This window comes from Melopsittacus undulatus, chromosome 1 (genome assembly GCF_012275295.1).
Source record: "Melopsittacus undulatus isolate bMelUnd1 chromosome 1, bMelUnd1.mat.Z, whole genome shotgun sequence".
NCBI lineage: Eukaryota > Metazoa > Chordata > Aves > Psittaciformes > Psittaculidae > Melopsittacus > Melopsittacus undulatus.
In genome coordinates, this window is record NC_047527.1 from 73,500,879 (window position 1) to 73,519,985 (window position 19,107).

The window sequence follows — 19,107 nt, forward strand, 5'->3', positions numbered from 1 at the left end:
TGGCTACTTCTTACCCTCTGTCTTCTCTATGCTATCCTGCCGTACACTTAGGCTTTCATGTAAGCAGGAACCAGAAGCCTCTGGCTTCCTGCTCTCATTCCAGTCAGATATCAGTATACTATTAGCTATTCCAACACTCCCTCTCTGGTTTTAAGCAGAAATTAGTGCTTGATCTCTTCCCCTGAAATTTCTTCAAAAGCAGCATGAAAACTACATTTTTAGATAGATAGATAGATATTTTATATACATTTATCCTAAAAAAAAAAAAAAAATAAAAATCACAGCCAGCTCATTTCACTTCCTCAGAGTTAAATTCCATGATTTAGCTGAGCACAACCATTTCTGTTGCAATTATACAACAATTGTGATAAGTTCTTTCCTGTGAGAAAAGACATAAATGTCAATATTTTTAAACGTAAGACTCTGAGAGCTAAACAAATTCCTATAGAAAATGACATGTTATGAGAGCTCAAAGCCAACAGTAAGCATGGCATGACTCAGAAGAATAGCAATGAAACTGCATATTCCTCAGTCAACTTGTGAATTAAGCAAATAGGAAGTCAGAAATTAAACAACAGGCTTCTGCCTTACTATTTGCAATTAAGGCTCTTCATTACCACATGAGATGCTTTTATAACATAGGTTTATTAAAAGGCCTGGTTTATGTTTTCTGCTTTGATGGGATAAAAAGGTTTTGTGGAGTTTGGGAAACAGCTGGTTTCCCTAAATATAAACTAGATTCCACACATTTCACCTGGGCATAGTTCTGAGTAGTTTCTGATGTGTTTATGTTTGTCTTCAGGCAGCTGAACTACTGGCACTCATGTTGCTTACTCCTGAAAATCTCCCAGAGGATCTGAAGGCTTCAAAGGCTGTTAGGAATTCTTCATATTCTTTGGATAATGTATCTTTTTGAGGCACACTTCTTTCTGTGATCTCCCAACAGCAGCTGAAAGTCAGCTCCTTGTCACACTTGTAACTTTCTTTTCTCTTGTAGAAAATGTCTCTCGATTTATCTTACATGCAAATTTTACAAACAAGAATACACTGGAGTTTGTTTTTTTTTTAATGAAAACAAGAAATAGATGATTTTTTTCCCAGTTTGTTGTCTCTGGATTGAAAACAAAATGAACATGTCTGAGATGCTGAAGAAGCCAAGCTCAAGCCAGCCTCAGAAGAGCCAAACCAGTACAGGTCCCAGTCCTACAATTCACACCACTTTCCCAAGACCCTGTTCACTTCATTCTGTAGGCTCCATGAGGGACTTTCATTTGTCCATGGAACACAGTACTAAATATATATGGCAATTCCATCAGAACAGGTATTCAGGATGGAAATCCAGGTGAGTAAAAATTTGTATCATTCACCTTCCAACTTTCATTAAAATGTCATATTAAATAACTGAAAATTAATAGGCAAATTATCTTATTGAGAGTCTGTAATTATATATGGCATTAAAGTGGGACATTAATAAATACCTTTAAGAAATTGACAGAGATCAATATAGCAACTGGAATATAGCAGATGGAAAGTGTGATGGAAAAATAGATGGAAAACTATTGAACTGTAACTACATTTTAGTAAATGTTTTTTTTTGGTCTGCATATTATGAATATGGGTTTTCAAAACCAGAAAGAGCTCTTTAATGTCTTTCTTACATGTCTTTCAGTGACAGTCTAAATCCAGCCTTTTTTTGGTCATGATAGCTGATCTGGAATTGATCCTACATCCAAAACATACCAGCCAATCTGAAGTATAGTGTAGGTCCAAGAACATTTCAGATACAATCATAAAAGATGTATTAACATAAATGCATCGATGTATTTAACATAAGCATACGTTCTCAAAAGAGTTTTCAACTACAGCTGGTAAAATCTAAAGCAGAAAACCAGGCACAAAACTCTCTTTGCTCTACAGATTCCAATTCACTTACATTCACAGATCCCCATTGCCCAGGCAAACTAGATAGCTTAGGGACCCCTCTCTCTTGACCTACTTAGACTGCAAGATAAAGGCTGCTGGTGAGAACACATCAGCTCACACACACATGCTGCTCAGCAGAACTGTGCTGACATGCTGCCACATTAGATCAAATCCTTTATGACCAGGTTCACACAAAAGGCTCCTCACATGAGACCATTCATTGCATCAATGCTAGAGCACTCCCACACCCCATCCCTGCCCTCTGCCCCTTCCCGGTGGGGAGCCAAAGCCTTTTGCCTTCCTCTTGACTTTGGACTGCTTGATGCTACAAACAGGACATTTTAGCAGGTAACATTTTCTACAGAATTTCCTTTGCTTTGAACCAGACCTTCACTGAATGTCATTAGGGTGGCAGTGACCCCTACCTAGGCCCTCATCAATAAGGCAAGCTTAGAAACTTTGGCGTGTTGTTCCCATATCACCCGAACAGAGGGACAAGGGGCAGGAGTTGGGACTTTCTGCAGCTGACTGGAGGCAAAGACCATCAGCCACTGGCACATCACCCTGCTGCTCCAACCACCTCCAGTGCTAGCTGAGCACAGGCAATGACTGACCCAGCTCAAGGGGTTCTGGCAGTCATAGGATGTGATCTGGGGCTTATTTTAGTGATGATACAGCAAAGGACAGTGTCCTGAGGCAGGACAGCAGGTCCGCAGCCCCTGGAGAGTCACTCATTTGGCTGCCACCAGTGGCGGCAAGGTGAAGGGCAGCTGTGCAGGATGCTGCTTTGCATGTTGAAGGCTTCAGACACCTAGAAATGCCCTGGGGCTCCTCAGGTAATAGGCTTACTCAGGTGGCAGCTTTTGAAGCAGTTGGTTTCCCAACATCGGCAGCTGGGCATTTCATGGCCCATCAGACTTCCAGATGGCCACAGCCGGGTGCATTCTACCACGATCCCTGCCCGGCTGGACCAGTGCTGGCTCCGGAGGTGCTCCACCTCCTTTGACACCCTCTTCTCAGCCTCTCCTCCGCCCCGGGGCTGGAGCGAAAGTGCCCTCTTGTGGCACCCACACGGCTGTGTCCCCTCTTGGATCTGCCCATACTTGGCCTTCTTGCTCTCCAGGTCTCTGTTGCCTGGAGGCTCTTTCTCTGCACCTTCCATACTCTTTCTGTGCAGTGAAATTAGGCTGATCTGTAGTTCCCTGGGTTCTCCTTCTTTGCCTCGAAGATAGCTGTGACACTTGCCTTCTTCCCGTTTTTAAGGACCTCCTTGTATTACCACTTCTTGACTTCTAGTCTCTCTCCTAGCTTCTCTCCTCACAGTCACTCATACACACACCCTTTCCAGTTCTCCACACTCACCTTGGCCATGCTATTCACCACAATCCTTTCTACCACACTTTGCATCTGTGCAGCTCCTGGCTGTTCTTCCTCCACTCCTGTATGGTAAGATCCCAGCACAGAGGAGAAACTATTTGCCCAGCTTCAGCTTGCCCCCATGAGGTGTGAGGTTGAGGAAGGAAAAGAGTGGTCCATGAGGCTCTCTTTTCCTTGAACCTACCATGAGGTTCAGGCCTCTGAAGAACTCCCTGCCCTTCCATAGAAGTAAGATCAGGAACTGGCTCCCCTCAAGGAGTGGTAATTTGAAGACCCCTGCTTTTCTTTCCTGGTAGAAGATCAGTGAGACAAGAGGAGAGAGGAGGAAAGGAACCAAACTTGAGGATCCAGGTTAAAATGGGCAGGTTTGTGACAGCAATTTGTGTTCTCAGGGCTCGGCTGATAATGAGTCAGAAAATCAGGCTCTCAGAAGATTCTTCCTTCCAAAGCAAGGATAAACTAGACACTCACTTCTGAAGTAGGGACTTTACCAGATGGTCTCCTTTGAAAAAGACAGATTCCAAACAGGCTTGTTCTCAGGAGCTGAACGCGGACACTGAGATGCTCAGATACTCTCCAGATCATGTGAGGACAAGGCCATGAGAAATACCATGTACTGCCATTTCTGTATGTTATCATTATCTTTGTGAGATGTCTCTATCACCTTTAACCAGGCAGAGGCCCTGGGAGAGGCCCATGTGCCATCACAACTGCATTAAAAAAAAGTGTAACAGAATGTTTAATTGATCCACACAGAAGAGTCAAGAAAATGTAGATTTTGAGTAGTAAATGTGTTCCATTTTTCATGTCAGTAACCCAACTGAAAATCTACTGCACTGAGCCAAGCATTTTGCTCTCCTCTATAGACACCAAAAGCATTATTAAGTGGTTTCTTCACTGTATTTGCAGGCCCTGCACTGAAGGCAGCGCATACACAGCAAAGACATTATTGCTACAGGGAAACAAGCAAAAGGTGGGGTTTATGCCCAACTTCTCAGTGTCCAAGCTACAGTGAAGTGAGTTACTACAGAAATCAGACAGCAGAGGTCATTGACCCTGATCAATCTGTAGTAACTCTGACCTTTAGACCATAGCTCACTTTTCCACAGCTGTTTTTTCCTGTTGCTGTAAATGTTTGACTAAAAGTAATGATAAGCCATTAGAAATCACAGTCCTTCTGTATTTCTTTCCTAGTCAGTGCAGCAGAAGCAGATACAGTAATATAGGTGTCATTACAAAAAGTATCTGCACTATGTGGGTCATTCTGCACAATAGACACGTTCTCTTTATGGCAACATTCATGGTTTTAAATTAAGTAGAAATGAACCTTGCCCTGAGGAGTTCAGTTTAATTTGGTTGGCAGTCATAACCTCCAATAACACGTGGAAGGTCAACAAAAAGGTTTCTGGCAAAACAAGATTACTCCTGATAATACTGAAGATAATACCAGACTGCTGTCATCTGTAAAGATATTTTCACAGATTCTTAAATATATGAGAACAAACATGTCCTCAGAAAGACTTATAAGCAGTCTTTTAACAATGGTAACGTTTCACACCATACTCTATTACCAAGAAGAACAAGAACTATAGAGATATATATACACACACATAAAATCATTCTACTCTAATGACACAAATATCTAACTATCCAAAAGGTTCACTTGAAGTTGATGGAAGCATTTCAGGTAAAGAACTGTATGCCTCAAATGATACTACAGTTATTAGGAATGGGATATTCTGGAAGACAAAAACAGCCCTTTTTTACTGATTTAAACCCAGAAGTTCTTCACCAAGCAACAGCTGCCACAGCATTTTGAATCCCCAGTAGATTAACAACAGCCATTGTCTCCACTCGCAGCATGACAGTGGGAGCCCAACCAAGTTGATGGGGCCTATGTCTTAAGCAGAAAATCCACTGTAACTAATGCATGTGAAAAGGTCCCTGCTGCATTTAAACAATACAATTTGATGATGCACAACCTGCAGACCTTGAGAAGAGTTGTGAAGTTCTGAAAATACTTTCTTTCTGCATGGAAACAGATAAGTATCCATCATTCAAGTATTACTTAGCTTGAAATCTAGACATATATAAACAGACTTGATTTCCTTATTAGTCTAAACTATTCAACGGTGATTTTTCCTGTGATATAATTCCAGACCAGGTTTTTTAAACTCTAGAAAAACCTCATCTCTCACTGAAAATGCCAGTCAGCATAGTTTTTTTCTTGGTTGAAATGTCAATAATTCATAGGCCAAACCCCAGTGCATAGCCAAGCATCTCCTCTGAAATAAGCAGATCTGGAGTCTATATCATGGCTGTATCTGATGGTGCAGAGTCATTATGTCTGTCCTTAAATTTATGTTCGATGCAGTACTACTATGTATTTTGCAGCATGTAGTAGGTGTGCAAAACAGGAATCACAAGTCACATTTTTATTCAGAAAGTTTGATTCCTCAGGTAGCTGCTAATCATAGCCTAGCTCACTAAGAAGCAAACACCAGTGGGAAGAAAACACATTGGTCAATACTAAGGCTTCAGAGTCAGCATTTAGCATCAGTGCAACTGCCTGGGCCATGCTCCTGTTGCAGCAGTAAACATTACTGTGTATGCAGTACACCCAAGATGACTGCTTCCTGTCTTCATGCTGGGAATCTACCTGCACAGCAGCTACCTACTGGTTAGGTGCAGCTTTATGAGATGTAGTAGCAAAATGGCCAGTCACCAGGAAGCATGTCCTCAAAAGGCCCTGCAGTGCATGTGGAAGATCCGGGGTGCCAGTGACTTTCACTGTATGTTTCCGTAGTCCGCAAACCTTTATGCTTTCTGATTGTGCCAGGCTAATTTTCTGGAGGCCATACTTTGTGCTGTATACCAGAGTGCCTGCTCTAGCAGTTTTTCTCCCTCCATGAAAGCGCTAGACGTCCCTAGCAATGGTGAATCAGCTGCTCAGGAACCAGATACACGTTCACCCCAAATACTGCCTTTTTCTTGTCATATAAACTGACATCCATTCAGGTTTCCTTAAGATAGTCTACTGGTTTCCATACCTCTGTTACTTGCTGTTCATAACCAAATGAACCATTTTTGTGGTGAGTCAGGCAACCAGCTGAGGAAAAGAACTAGGACAGCACTGAAAAAAGCCAAACAACTGGATAAGAAAATAAATGTATTTTGAACTGTTAAGCTAAAAAACACAAACAACCCTGAAAGCATTAGCTTTCACTTTTTCAATGCTCTGAACATTGAAAATAACTTTAAAAATATAAGGGAAGCATTTTAATGGAGTCATTTTAAAATGGAAAAAAAGATGGAAATGTCATAATACAAAAGCTGGATAGTTTTAATTTTGCAATACATATTTTGTGTTCTTTTAAGAGAGTTTTTTGAGAAAAAAAAATCTAAGCATTTAAATATTACAAAACTAAAATATTTTACCAAAATAAAACCATGTTTGAAATAATCTTATCTTTTACTCCTCCCACCCACTCTAAATATGCCCTTCCTTTTGCCATAACCTTCTGTGATTTGGGTTACATTACTGTCTTCAGTTTTCACCCGTAGAATTCCCATATTTCCTCTGTTATCCAGGTAACTTGTTTGGAGCAGAGATTTTTGTTCCAGTACCTTTGTTCAGTGGCTTTTGGCACTTGACCTTGATGACAGTCAGAAACTAATAACAATCTCTTAACATCCTCTTCTGTACCAAAAATTAAGAGCTACTTGAGCTGTGTGTATTTCTCAGGTGAAGAACACCTAACGTATTACCAAATAAACGAGGATCAGTAGTACATTCACCAAAAACACCAAGAAGGCTGAGAGAGATTTAATTTCATTTAACTTATAATAAAATCTTTTTTTTTCCTTTTCTGTTTGAATTATAATGGCCTGCCATTTGCTTGCAGTTACTGGTGAGCTGTTGTGTAGCTCATACTGAAGCCCTAAGAACAAAATTTTGGGATTAATTCTCTCTACATGCTGAGCAGACAGTGTACATGTAATATCTGATATGTAATTTAAATGACTATATAGATAAAGGCAGGAATGAAATTATTCACTGGCAACTTACAGCAACTCATTTCAAAAGGTTTCATCTAATTTAAAAAAAGCCTACCATGAATGACTGAAATTGGAGTATTATATACATTAATACTGCCATGGCTTCTTGAAAGTGAATTTTATGAGATTTGATTTATCACAGCAGAGTTACAATAATGGTTACATGTTTGGGAAATAAAGAGTAGGAATTACAAATGCACCTGGAAATTGAAGTGACCCATTTCTTGGGTTTTTTAACCAATTTTTCCTCATTCAGACAAACTAATATACTGGAATTTCTCACATCCTCAGCACTGCGCTTGCACTTTCTAACATGCCAAGATAATTTGTCAAGATGAAAATGAGCTTGATTTTAAATTAAAGTTGATTTTTAAAGCTTTAAGTAGGAGTTTTCTCGCCCTTCTGTGAGGGAGAACACGGAAGAGCTGAATGTAATAGCGTAGCCCACATGTTTTATTGCAGCACTTTGCTGTAAATTATACAGCTATTGGAGAGCCACACCAAGCCTTCACAATTTCCTGATCTTTTTTTTTGCTTGCATAGACCAGTATCATTTATCCCACCAGCTTATAATTTATCTCACCAGATACTATTGAAGGTACTGGTATGGTTAAAGTTGAGGAAAAAAGAGTTATAAAAGCATAACTTGGGCACGTGCCACCTCTGCACTTTGAATCCCGACTTGAACTGCCATTCACTCTGCTGCTGACACAACTGCCAAAGGCTTAATGCAAAGGATTTAATAACTGCTTGGACATTTGATGAAATTTGTTACAACTCATTGACCAACTAAAAGGGTAAAAATAGGTGCCTCAATGGAAAATTAAATAGTACATACATGCACTTTATCAGCATAGAGTTTTGCTTGATCTTTAATGAAATGAACTTCCATTTTCTTCCTTAAGCTTCTTGCCAACTCGCCAGAGACCATCTGATAACTTTCTGTGCCCCTGGCAGAGTACAAAGTTTCAATGTATGCTGCCTCAGCTACATAGGCTGTCCAGACCTGAAAACATGAATTATTACGCTAAAAGAGGTTGTTGTGTTTTACTGAAGAGTCCTCTTTTCCTGTTGGAGATCTCAGGCTGAGGAAGCAGAGGTGGGGTTTGAAGAAGCGCACTCACAACTAACACATTCCACCTGAAGGATGGAAGGCTGCTCACAGGGCCATAAGCTCCTGCGCCCTGCAGCACCCACCATCCCAAAAGCTTGTCCGACTTCCAGTTGCACGCCGTGTTTCCCCTTGGTTTGAGGTGCACTGTAGAACCTGTGTTAGCAGCAGTGTGCCTGACCCCCGCGCTCTGCCCGGTGCAACCGTTGCCCAGGCCACGAACGCGTCCCCCTGCAGCGGCGGCCATACCAACCGCCCCGCACCGCTCGCCCTTGGCAGGAGGCCCCGCCCGCCGAGGCAGGGCCAGGCGCTGCCGGAAGGGGGCAGCCACGCGGCAGCGACCATCGGGCTGCCCTGAAGCCGTGCGTGGCCCGGCCCAGCGCCTCACACCGGCCCCTTCCTCCCGGCTCCACCGGCTCCACCAGGCGGCGCTCGCAGCGAGAGCGACGCTCTATCTCCGGCAGCTCAGTGGTGCGGTCTCTACGGTGCCCGCACCGCGTACCCGCGCGGCTCCGCCCCCCGCGGTCACACCACCCGCTCGGCCGGCGCTGCGTCAGCCCGGCAAGATGGAGACCGTCGAGGAAGGTAGCGTGTTCCCCTCGCGACCGCAGCCAACCCCCGGGTCCCGGCCGACGAGGGGCTCTGCACGGGAAGCCTCGAGGGGTAGAGGGTGGATGTGGGGCGGTGTGAGGGAGGAACATCACGGGGCCTAGTATTTGCTGTGCGGGCCGGCTGCTGTTTACGCCCGAAGGGGGGATACTTAGTGTACCGGGGCTGCAGGTGCCCGGGCCGGCCTCCCCTATACCTCAGAGCCCCTCCTCCACTGGGCCCGGCGTGGGGCGGGGGGAAAGAGGGAAAGAGGGAGAGAGAGAGATGGCGGGCGGCGCGCACGGGTGCCCCTTACATAACTGCGGCCGTTGGGAGCTGGGCGCTGCGCGGCGGTGGGGGCGGGGAGGGCGGTGCTGTGGTAACACCGCACCCGGCGTGGGGCAGGTCGGGTCGGTACCCGGTGCGAGGTGCCCCCGGCCGCCCCATTGTAGGGAGGGGGCTGCGTGAGAGGAAACCGCGGGAGCAGGGGCGCTTGCAGCGGCGGAGCGTGAGAGGCCGTGAGGGAGGGACCGGCCCGAGCCTGTGTGAAACCCTCGCCAGGTCCCGGCTTCGCTTAGGTGGCAGACGCTGTTGTACCCGGTCCTGTAGCTTAGCGAGTGCAAAACATACTCTTCCAGCTGAGCAGTAAGAGCAGCTTTAGCTGCTTTATGCTGGTAGAATGTACTTTGAAAAATAGTGAAATGATGCAGGGGCTGGCATGTCTCACTGCCTCTTCCACAACGGACTAACGCATAGTAACTTACCTCGTTTTAAAAAGTAAGTTGTCGAAGAGTTCATAGTCATGTTCTTTTAATGCATAGTTAGCGTTTTAAGGTTATTGCTTTACTTGGGATAAACGCGGGTATGTTTCATCAGCGCTTTTGCTCGGCTCGGAGAATGTTGAGGAACTGCATAGTTCAAGCTGATGATGCGGAACTTTGATAAGCCAGTAGTTCATATTGTAGTGTAAACCAAAATAAATAAAGGATACGTGTTGTGCCATGTTTCTTGAAGTATTTGAGCTTTGTTTGTCATCCTAAGCAATAACTACAAATACGTATTGCAGCAGGGAAGCAGTTCCAAGGAAAGTGCTTTGTGTCTTGGCTTTTGTTGCTTTGGCATAATCCTGAATGTAGATTTTTATCTGTTGGCGCTGGATTTTCCAGCTTGAGAGAATTAAAAAGAAGAAAGCTAAAGAAATTGCAAAACCATGAAACACTGGATGAAGAAAGACAGCACCCGGGTTGTGCTGTAGATACCTTTTGTACTTGTCCATATGAATATTTATCAAAATATTAGTATGTTTAATATCTTAACAGCTTTTCAGACTGCTTGCTGCAACCGTGGCCTGCCTCTGTAGACCAGCAGTTGCTCACAGTGGTGAAATTAACAACCTGAAGCTTTGATTGCTTGGCCTTCAGTTGCCTGAAAAACCTGGGCTGTTGCAAGCTGTGGATTCTTGGAAATGTCCAGCTGAGTTCCCACCACTCCAGTAGTTGGTAAATCCATCTTGGTGGATTTGATTCAGACACCATCTTTGTACCTTGTTACAAGCTGTTATTAACAGTGGTAATGAAGAGAAAGCAGAGGGGGCTGTTGTATCTAAAGGCATTGTCTTGTTTATCTAAACCCTTGTGTTTAGTTGGAATTTGGACTTTTCTTAGATATATGTGTATATATGTATAAACACACAAATACATATACATGTAGTCTCAGATATCATTTCATAGCCTTATCAATGTTACCCGTGAAAGCTCTGAACAGTAGCATGAAAGTAAGTAGTCTATATATACACTCACTTTCCATAAATACCACGAGAATGTTACAACTTCTACAGTTTCAAACTTCAGTTCCCACTGTTAGAATTTCACAAGACTTGCCAGGATGCTGAAGAGGCTTCCCAAGGTTATAAAGCTTTAAACAAGAGTAGCAGAAAAGACTGTGTTTGTGCCTTAAGGAAGAGGAAATCCGTGCTCTGGTGTTAGTGTGTGCCTGAACTTCTGTCACAAAGTGTCAGATGTACTTCCTTAGCTGTTGATAGCCCACTAACGACATTACGATCGTTGTGTTTCTGATGGATTTCGTGCTTGACTGATTTGTATTGTGGAGATAGAAAATGTGACTGGATGGTGAGAGCTCAGATAAGAGAAGACATCTAGGGTAATAAAGGCTAGATCAAAGTGGCAGCTTCACCTCTGAATGTGCGTTTCTTCTCTAGCACCTGAAAGGGCCAGATACCAGGTATTGCTGGGAGGCGCTTCTGTTTCTTTCTAGTTAAATCAGTTTGTTGCAAAATAACATAATTTCACTTTTGAATACTACAACAGTGAACATTCAGTTAGAGAGGTGATAGAGAATTGCTCTCTGGGGGAACAAAAAAGAACTGTTACCCAAGGTCATTCTTTCCAAAACACATACATGAAGGACGGGGCACAAAGTGTCTGTGCAACTGGAAAAACAGTGTGTATGACGTAGTGGAATTCCCTCTGAATGTGACAGTAGGTCATAAGTAGCTTTACATTTTGGCCCTCAGCAGGGTTTATTGATTTGAAGATATCAGCTGCTTAACAGTCCAGATTGTTAAACTCATAATATGTTTATTTGGATTTATAAAACAAGTGGGAGTATCTAGAAATTCTCATATCCTTTGAAAAAAAAATGTAGGTTTAACTTTAGTAAGCTAGCAGAAGAAAACCTTTTCCAAAGAAAGAATTAATTTGCTTTCAGTAAATTATGTTTTTTTTTCTCAGAAGTCTTGAGGATAAACGAACTGCTGTGGAAGCCAACAGACCATTAATGAGTGGGTTCAGAGAGCTCTGGGGCTCTTCCAGAGAGCAGTGTGCTCTTAACTTGCTGTCTTTCCTGCCAGAGAGTGTTCTAAGAGCAGCAGTTTCACATCCTGTCTCTTGTGCTTGTTTGACCCTTTATGAGGCTCATCCAGTGTACAAAGTTGTCAGCTTGCTATAGTTGAAATAGCTCTGTTGGAAGGAATGCTGGAGAAAGGTGGGCATGCTGAAGTTGGTGGATTGGTCCTGCCCGTCAGATGAAGAGACCTGTCCTGAGCAGCCATTTGGAAATACTCTCTGCCCAAAAAAAATCATTCATTAGTTGAAATAGTGGATCTGTTCGGTCTTGTCCTCAGAAAAACCAGGGGCTCTTGATGCTTGCAGCTATATGACTTGCTTGATATGGCTGTGACAGATGTACTCTTTTATGTCTCTTTGTAGCATCTTTAATGTGGTATTGAATACATGTTTTTGTTAATTTGGGGGCTTTGGCCTATACAAATAAATTTAAATCTCTCTTTTATAAATAGAAAATTATTTTTTTAAATTTAGAATTATTTAAATTCTTACACTTTTTGTGTATAAACTGTTCTAATACTGTGCAAACTATGGATATAGAAGAATATTCACATTTGAATGTTTGGTATCTTTTGGAACTTTCTGTAAAAAAACATCAACTTCTGGAGGTTTCAACCAAGAACAAAGAGAAGTGATTCACACTTGGAGCTACATATTTTCAGTGTTCTTACATCAGTACTTCAAGGTGGTAATTTTCTAATGAGGGTTTCTGATGTGTTACAGTTTCTGCATGTTATAGTCATGCAGGTTTGCTGAATGGTGATTGATAGAGAAGTCATTTACAAAAGAGAAAATCCTGAACGTAAAATCTTCTATAAAAATAGATGGGTTATGTTCATTTTCTTAACAAAAGTAAAAGAAGTAGTAACAGGAAGATATCATTTCTCCGTAAATAAATTTACTCCAACAAGCTGTGGATGCCCATCCCTGGAAGTGTTCAAGGCCAGGCTGGATGAGGCTTTGAGCAGGCTGGTCTGGTGGAAGGTGTCCCTGCCTGTGGCAGGGGGCGTGAATTAGATTATCTTTAATGTCACATCCAACCCAAACTTGTCTATGATTCTATGAAATCAAATACTTGTTTTCTATTTATATTTAGTTGTGTATTTAAATGCTCTGGATAACTGAGTGGTACTAAAATACCATCTGTTCTTTAGAGGGAGAAGTTTACACTCACTTTTGTCCACAAAACATCTTGCACTCTTAGGTGTAAGAAAATGTCAAACAAAAAATAGAATAAAGAAGGTGTGGGACCTACTGGTATATTATTGAAGTCGAAATCATGAAATAAGAAGTGGAAAATGTCTTTTCTTTTGTGACTAGGCTGTAGACTGCTAAATGGATGGCCTTATTCAACCTGGGTAAACTTAATACTTGCAGAATACCTATTTCTGTTTATTTTGATGGATTATTTTTTTTTCTTTAATCAGGAGCACCAAGGACCATCCATGTTAGGTTCAAGAGTAGCAAGTAGCGTGTCTAAGTCACTGTTAGGGTTAGTAAATCTCTACTCAGTCTTCAATTAAGTTGTCAAAAATGTAAATTAATTTTTTTCCATTTTAAAGCCTCTTGATTGCTGGAAGATTATCCTTAACAGTTATGTTTGTTTAGCGATAATGTTTTTAGGCAAAGAGTACTTCTGTGTGGGATTTTACTGTATCTATTTCCTAGAAATTGTAAAAATATACTGTTTTGAGGCTTTGTTTGGTTGTTTGGTTTTGTTTTTTTTTTTTAGTAACACAATCAGGCAGATAACATTTTTCTTAATTTTTTTGGTGATCTCTTAGTCTTCATGGCTTACTTCAGATGAAATATGCCTTTCATCCTCATTCAACGTCTTCTAGCCTGATTTTGCTACATGGCAAAGCTTCTAGAATTTAACTGTATAATTTATCTTGTAAATTTGAATTCTTTAAGCAGCAGTGTAATAAGCTTTGTGTCCTTGTCAGCAGATATATGCAGAGTCTGTCGGTCTGAAGGAACTCCTGAGAAACCTCTCTATCATCCATGTGTGTGTACTGGCAGTATTAAATTTATTCATCAGGAATGGTGAGTTCTGTCTTTGTGGGGCTTTTAATTATTTGTTGCTAATAAAACACATCACATGTTTCTAAAACCAATACATCCTAAGTCTTCAGGTTAGCTAGTAAGAAAATCCAGTTTTTGCCAGAAATGTTAGGGGTTTGATGTTTTTTATATGATGGTTCATTACAGTTCACAAAGAATTTAGTAATTATATGTGAAAAGGAAGTACTGACAATTTTTTGTGTTTAGGACTACAGTTCTGCTCATATGTCAGCTTTATGAAAACTAAGCAGAAAAGTCAGTATGCTGGGACCTTTTCTGCACAGTTCTAGTTGTGAATAAGAACAGCTAACCTCATAGCAAGAAATAAAAATATCCTAGTACTTTTGGATCACTTTGAGGTGTGTGTTTGATCAGGGAAATGCTAAAGTGAAAACATTAATACAGGCCTAAAGCACACATTCCTTTTGGAGGCATTTTAATAGCCATTCTTTTGCAAATACAGGAGTTCTAAATCTTAGCTGTGTGCATATATGTGTCATCTCAAAGTATTTATAAGGAATAGTGTCACTTGTGGGTGTCCTTGCTGGGATGTATACTTCAGTTTATTAGCTTTTTTAATAACGTACTCCAAGAATATACTTTATCAATAAATAAAGTGATGGGCTTGAGGAATTGCTATTTCTCATAGTCAGCTTATCTTTATAGCTTTGTGAAACTTACTTGATGGCCTAAATGGCATTAATAAGCATGCTGATTGAAGTCCTTCTTGATAGTACAAATAGCCTGATTTATGTTTGAAAACAGAATTACTGTGTTTTCCTTAATGGAGGGGTAAAGTGGGAGATGTAATAAATAGCATGTGTTAATATGATCACTTTTTATTGCAGCTTAGTTCAGTGGCTTAAACACAGCAGAAAAGAATACTGTGAATTATGTAAGCACAGATTTGCTTTCACACCAAGTAAGTATGTTTTACTGCTCCTATTTTTTTCAGAATTTCTTTTGTTATTTTTTCTTAGTATATATGATGTGATTACTTTTTCGCTCAGTGTAGTAGATCTAAACTTGCATTTTAACATACATTCTTGTTTGAATTGCAGTTCTTATGCATATTATTGCAGACTGTGAATTGTTTAAATAATGGATAATCTGTTTCTTTCGTAATTTTAACATGAGCCAAAGAAGAAGTGTTATTCTGTATCTTTTCTGACTTCCTCAGTCCCATTCTTTTGTTGCCAACATTACATAGTATGGCATGTTTTCAGGTTTGTTGATAAATTTGAGTGTTTGAAAGTCTGAATGTTAGGGTGAAACCGCAGAAATATTAGAATTTGAAAAATAGTTGTTAGTTAGCTTAGCAACACTACCACCTGACTTCTGTCAGTATAGATTCAAATGATCGTGACAGATAATGCAAAAAAATGCTCCACTTGTATTTCAGTCAAAATATAGTAAATGTCCAGTATTACATCACTTGTTATGTTAGATTCAACTAAGTAAGTTAGGCAGCTTATGGTGAATGACCGTGTCTTTATGTAGTTCACAGAGGATTCTTAATTACATTCTAACCGATAGTAGTAGAAATAAATGAGGTCATTTGGCTTGGTGGCAGGCTAGGCTCATTGTTTAGTATTGCCAACTTACTGCCTGTGGAACAGGTAAAGCGGTTCTTGTGTACCAGTTTTTCTCATTAAATTTATTTGTGCCAATTTATTCTTTCCAGCTGCTGAGCTTGATTCTTCATGGTGCAGACATGTATTTAAAAAAAAAAAACAACTATTGAGTATATGCACTGTTCATGTCTTGAGAAAAAAAGAGGACACGAAGTTCTAATTGAAATGCACTTTATATGTGTGTTACTATTTGCACTAGAAAGGTTATTCACTGTTCTTATCAACAGAAATGTTCCTGCAGAAGTTTAATCCTTGCCTGACACAGCTGTTGGCAGCACAGCGTGTAATGTAGTTGCAGATTATGGACATATGAGAAAATGTAATTGAATTACTGTGGTTTTAACAAGTTAGCATTTGTCAGAGGAGCCTTGAAATTAGTAGTAAGTGAACCTTTTTCTTCACTATGTAATAAAGTACTTTCTCCACATACAGTCTCTAGCAAAGGTCTTCTTATCCTCCTGTCACACACTGGCCACTCCCCAGTCTGAGCACCTTCAGCTGATAATGTTTTCTTCTTGGCTTTCACATTGCGCACTACACGTTGCACAGTGTGGTTTGGTTTGTTTGGGTTTTTTTTTGCCTTTTCTGCTAGGCTGTACGCAGTAGCGTATTTCAGGTATCTAGCACAGATTCCTCCAGTCCTCTCTACCCAGCACTTCTTGTTTAATTGTTTCCCTCATACACAGCACTCATGCAATTATGGTTTCCTTAGTTTCTCTTATCCTTCTTTATTTGGACTATAATGTGGATGTCCAGTCTGGAAACTGGGTCTCTTTGTGGGAGCTGGGAAAGAGTTGTGCTGGGGAGAGAATGATAAGTCAGAGGTAGGGTTGATGTATGTGCCAGTCATCCAGAACAAAGGTGGATCTGGTCTATGAAACATGTCATGTTTAAATCACTTTCAGATATAATTTTCCAGAGGATGTGGTTGCATAAACACCTGTATATAATTAGAATCTATGCTTCAACAGACATGCAGAAATAGTGTAGAGAATAATAGTACAGTAATAGCAGCACCTCCTCTTTTAGTGTAGCTTGATTTTCTTCTTAAGGCTGTTGCTCTCATCCTGTCAAAAAGGCTTCTTTTCTAGCATAACTTTTTGCATATGGAGTATTCATAAAATATTCCTAGGGCATATATTCTTTAAGGTTTGTAACATCTGGTGACTTCTTTAGCACCTGAGCTACAAAGTTAGTTACTGTTTGTAGAGGAAGGAAAGAGTAGAAGGTTAAACTTGCCTCTTGGCAGGAGTACAAAGGAATTGATTTTTCTTCTGAATAATAGCACCATTCTCTAAAAATGTTTAGTCATGTAGGCTAATGACACTATTTTCAGATGCACACTTCAAAGCTAAATTTATGTTTTAAATATTAATTTTCTGCAGTTCTCCAGTTAGAATTAATGCAGCTATTTTAAAAAACACTTGTTACTTTTTAACCTGGATGTTTCTGAGTTTTTAAAGAGCCAGCTACAACGTATTCTTTTCCTCCCTACACATGCACTTTCTTATGTCGTGTGCTAGGGTGCAGTTTTCTTGATGCTACACTAAATGTTCATAAGCACTGACCTGTGAAAGACTGTATTTCCCAAGAGAAGATAGTTTTCAAAACTTCTCTTTTCTGTAGAAGGTGACAGTAACATAAATATTTTCAAAAACACAAATATGGAGGTACACTAGCCTGATCTTTGGGGACTGGATTTTATTTCTCTGCTTCCTAAGTGGTCATTAAGATGTCACAAGCATAGCTAATGCAAAGATTGTAAAATAGAAGGAGGGTGCACGAGTAGGCTACTCTTCAGTTTATAAATTATTTTATAATGAGCTTTTGATTTATGCATGCATAGTTACTAGTTCAAGGCTTGCATGTATTTGGACCTCGCTGTATTGCTGTTTTGTTATTTTTCTTCCTCTTATTATTTGCCACCTGTTTTCACATGTAACAGTTAATATGAAAGTTTGTTGGATTGGGAACTGTTTGTTCCTTTGATCATTTGGATTGATTGGCCTCCTAAGCTATCCTGTGACATACTGAGATTCTCCACATTAAATACTAATGGTTATTGTTTGGTTTTTTGTTTTGTTTTGTTTTTTTTTTATTAAGCCATAAGCCTTTATACTTTTTTTGATCATCTTTAAAGCCTTTTGGATGTGACTAACATATCTAGCTTAATATGAAAGTGTTCATGGTTCACAGATTTCAAGGCAAAGAAAAATTAGTAACTCTGACATAATTGTAAATTATTAAATTATATATTTGTGAAACTTGTGCAAAAACCACCACTTAGTAATTGCATGTTGATTGTAGACTTCATTAAGTTCCAAGCGTTTGGATCTTTAATTTTGTACAAAATTATCTGTAGGAAGGTATGTAATTATACAGAATGACCCATTTTCTTGGGCTTGTCATTCGAAGTAATTAAGATTTATTGACGGATATAATGGGCTGATTTTTTTTTTACTTGTTCATTTTGACAAACTTTAACACAGTAGCTCATAGCTGCAGCATTTCTAGAAACTGTATTTTGGATAAAAAAACTTCTGAAAGAAAATACTACATACTGGCACAGAATTCAACATGTCTGCTGCCAGCTTCATGGTGTAGAGTAAACATGCAGGTGAGATATATTCGAGTGTCATGTCATATGTTTTATTAAACCCATGGCTTGCATGAGAAGGGGTGTCATTTTTCTTCTTTAACCTTAGCAGTCTGCAGCGAAGTCTCTATATGTCCCAGAAGCGTAAAACAGAAACATAGAATGGTTCATGTTGGAAGGGTCTTTTGACCAAACCAGTGCTTTAATCCATCATCTATAAAACACAAGATTTTACTTGTGAGTTACATAGTCTGGAATGGGCTACCCAGGGAAGTTGTGAATGCTCCATCCCTGGCGGTGTTCAAGGCCAGGTTGGATAGAGCCTTTGGTGACAATGGGTGACGTCTCATATCAGTGTGAGGTGTCTCTGCCCATGGCAAGGGGGTTTGAACTAGGTGATCTTAAGGTCTTTTCCAACCCTACCTATTCTGTGATTCTTATTTCATGATCAGTGCCCATGAGTGAGGGAGGTGGCATGTAAATGGCTTCCACGTGTAATAGTGAATGGCAAATTTATGGGTAAGAGGACTTAAGTGTGGAGATTCTGTGAAGTAGGATAAATGACTGTTTTACCTAATCAAAGAAAGATGTTTTACTTTTTTTCCACACTAGGTATGCACCCATTCAGGTTGTGGGCAAGTAAATAGGTAGTCTTGGAAGGCAAAAAGAGTGAGACATGAAATAGGATGCAGTTGCATTGTGGCAGCTGTAGAGAAAAATAAGACTATTTTAAAATTTTAAGACTTCATAATAAATAGTGGTAGAAGATTTTATACATGTCAGAAGGCTGTTGCTTTTCTAGTTTCTTTCTGCAGCTCTGTTGCCCTCAGCCCTTAGGAGACAAGTTGCTTTGGGACCAGTTGCACATTGCTAATGATTCATTGCAGAGGT

At 40.4% G+C, this 19,107-nt stretch overlaps 1 protein-coding gene across 2 annotated transcripts in view; it reads left to right on the top strand.

Moving 5' to 3' along the window:
• The first annotated feature begins 8,933 nt into the window (after nucleotides 1-8,933).
• Nucleotides 8,934-19,107, top strand: part of MARCHF6 (membrane associated ring-CH-type finger 6) — a 45,905-nt gene continuing 35,731 nt past the window's right edge. Inside the window, exons 1-3 of one of the 2 annotated variants that reach the window (XM_005153364.3) lie at nucleotides 8,934-9,055; nucleotides 13,872-13,968; nucleotides 14,835-14,908. In XM_005153364.3, coding sequence (XP_005153421.1) covers nucleotides 9,037-9,055; nucleotides 13,872-13,968; nucleotides 14,835-14,908 — 190 coding nt within the window. In that variant the 5' untranslated portion in view covers nucleotides 8,934-9,036. Of the gene's footprint in view, nucleotides 9,056-13,868; nucleotides 13,969-14,834; nucleotides 14,909-19,107 lie in introns of both variants that reach the window. The other variant, XM_031052862.2, reaches the window with a different exon arrangement.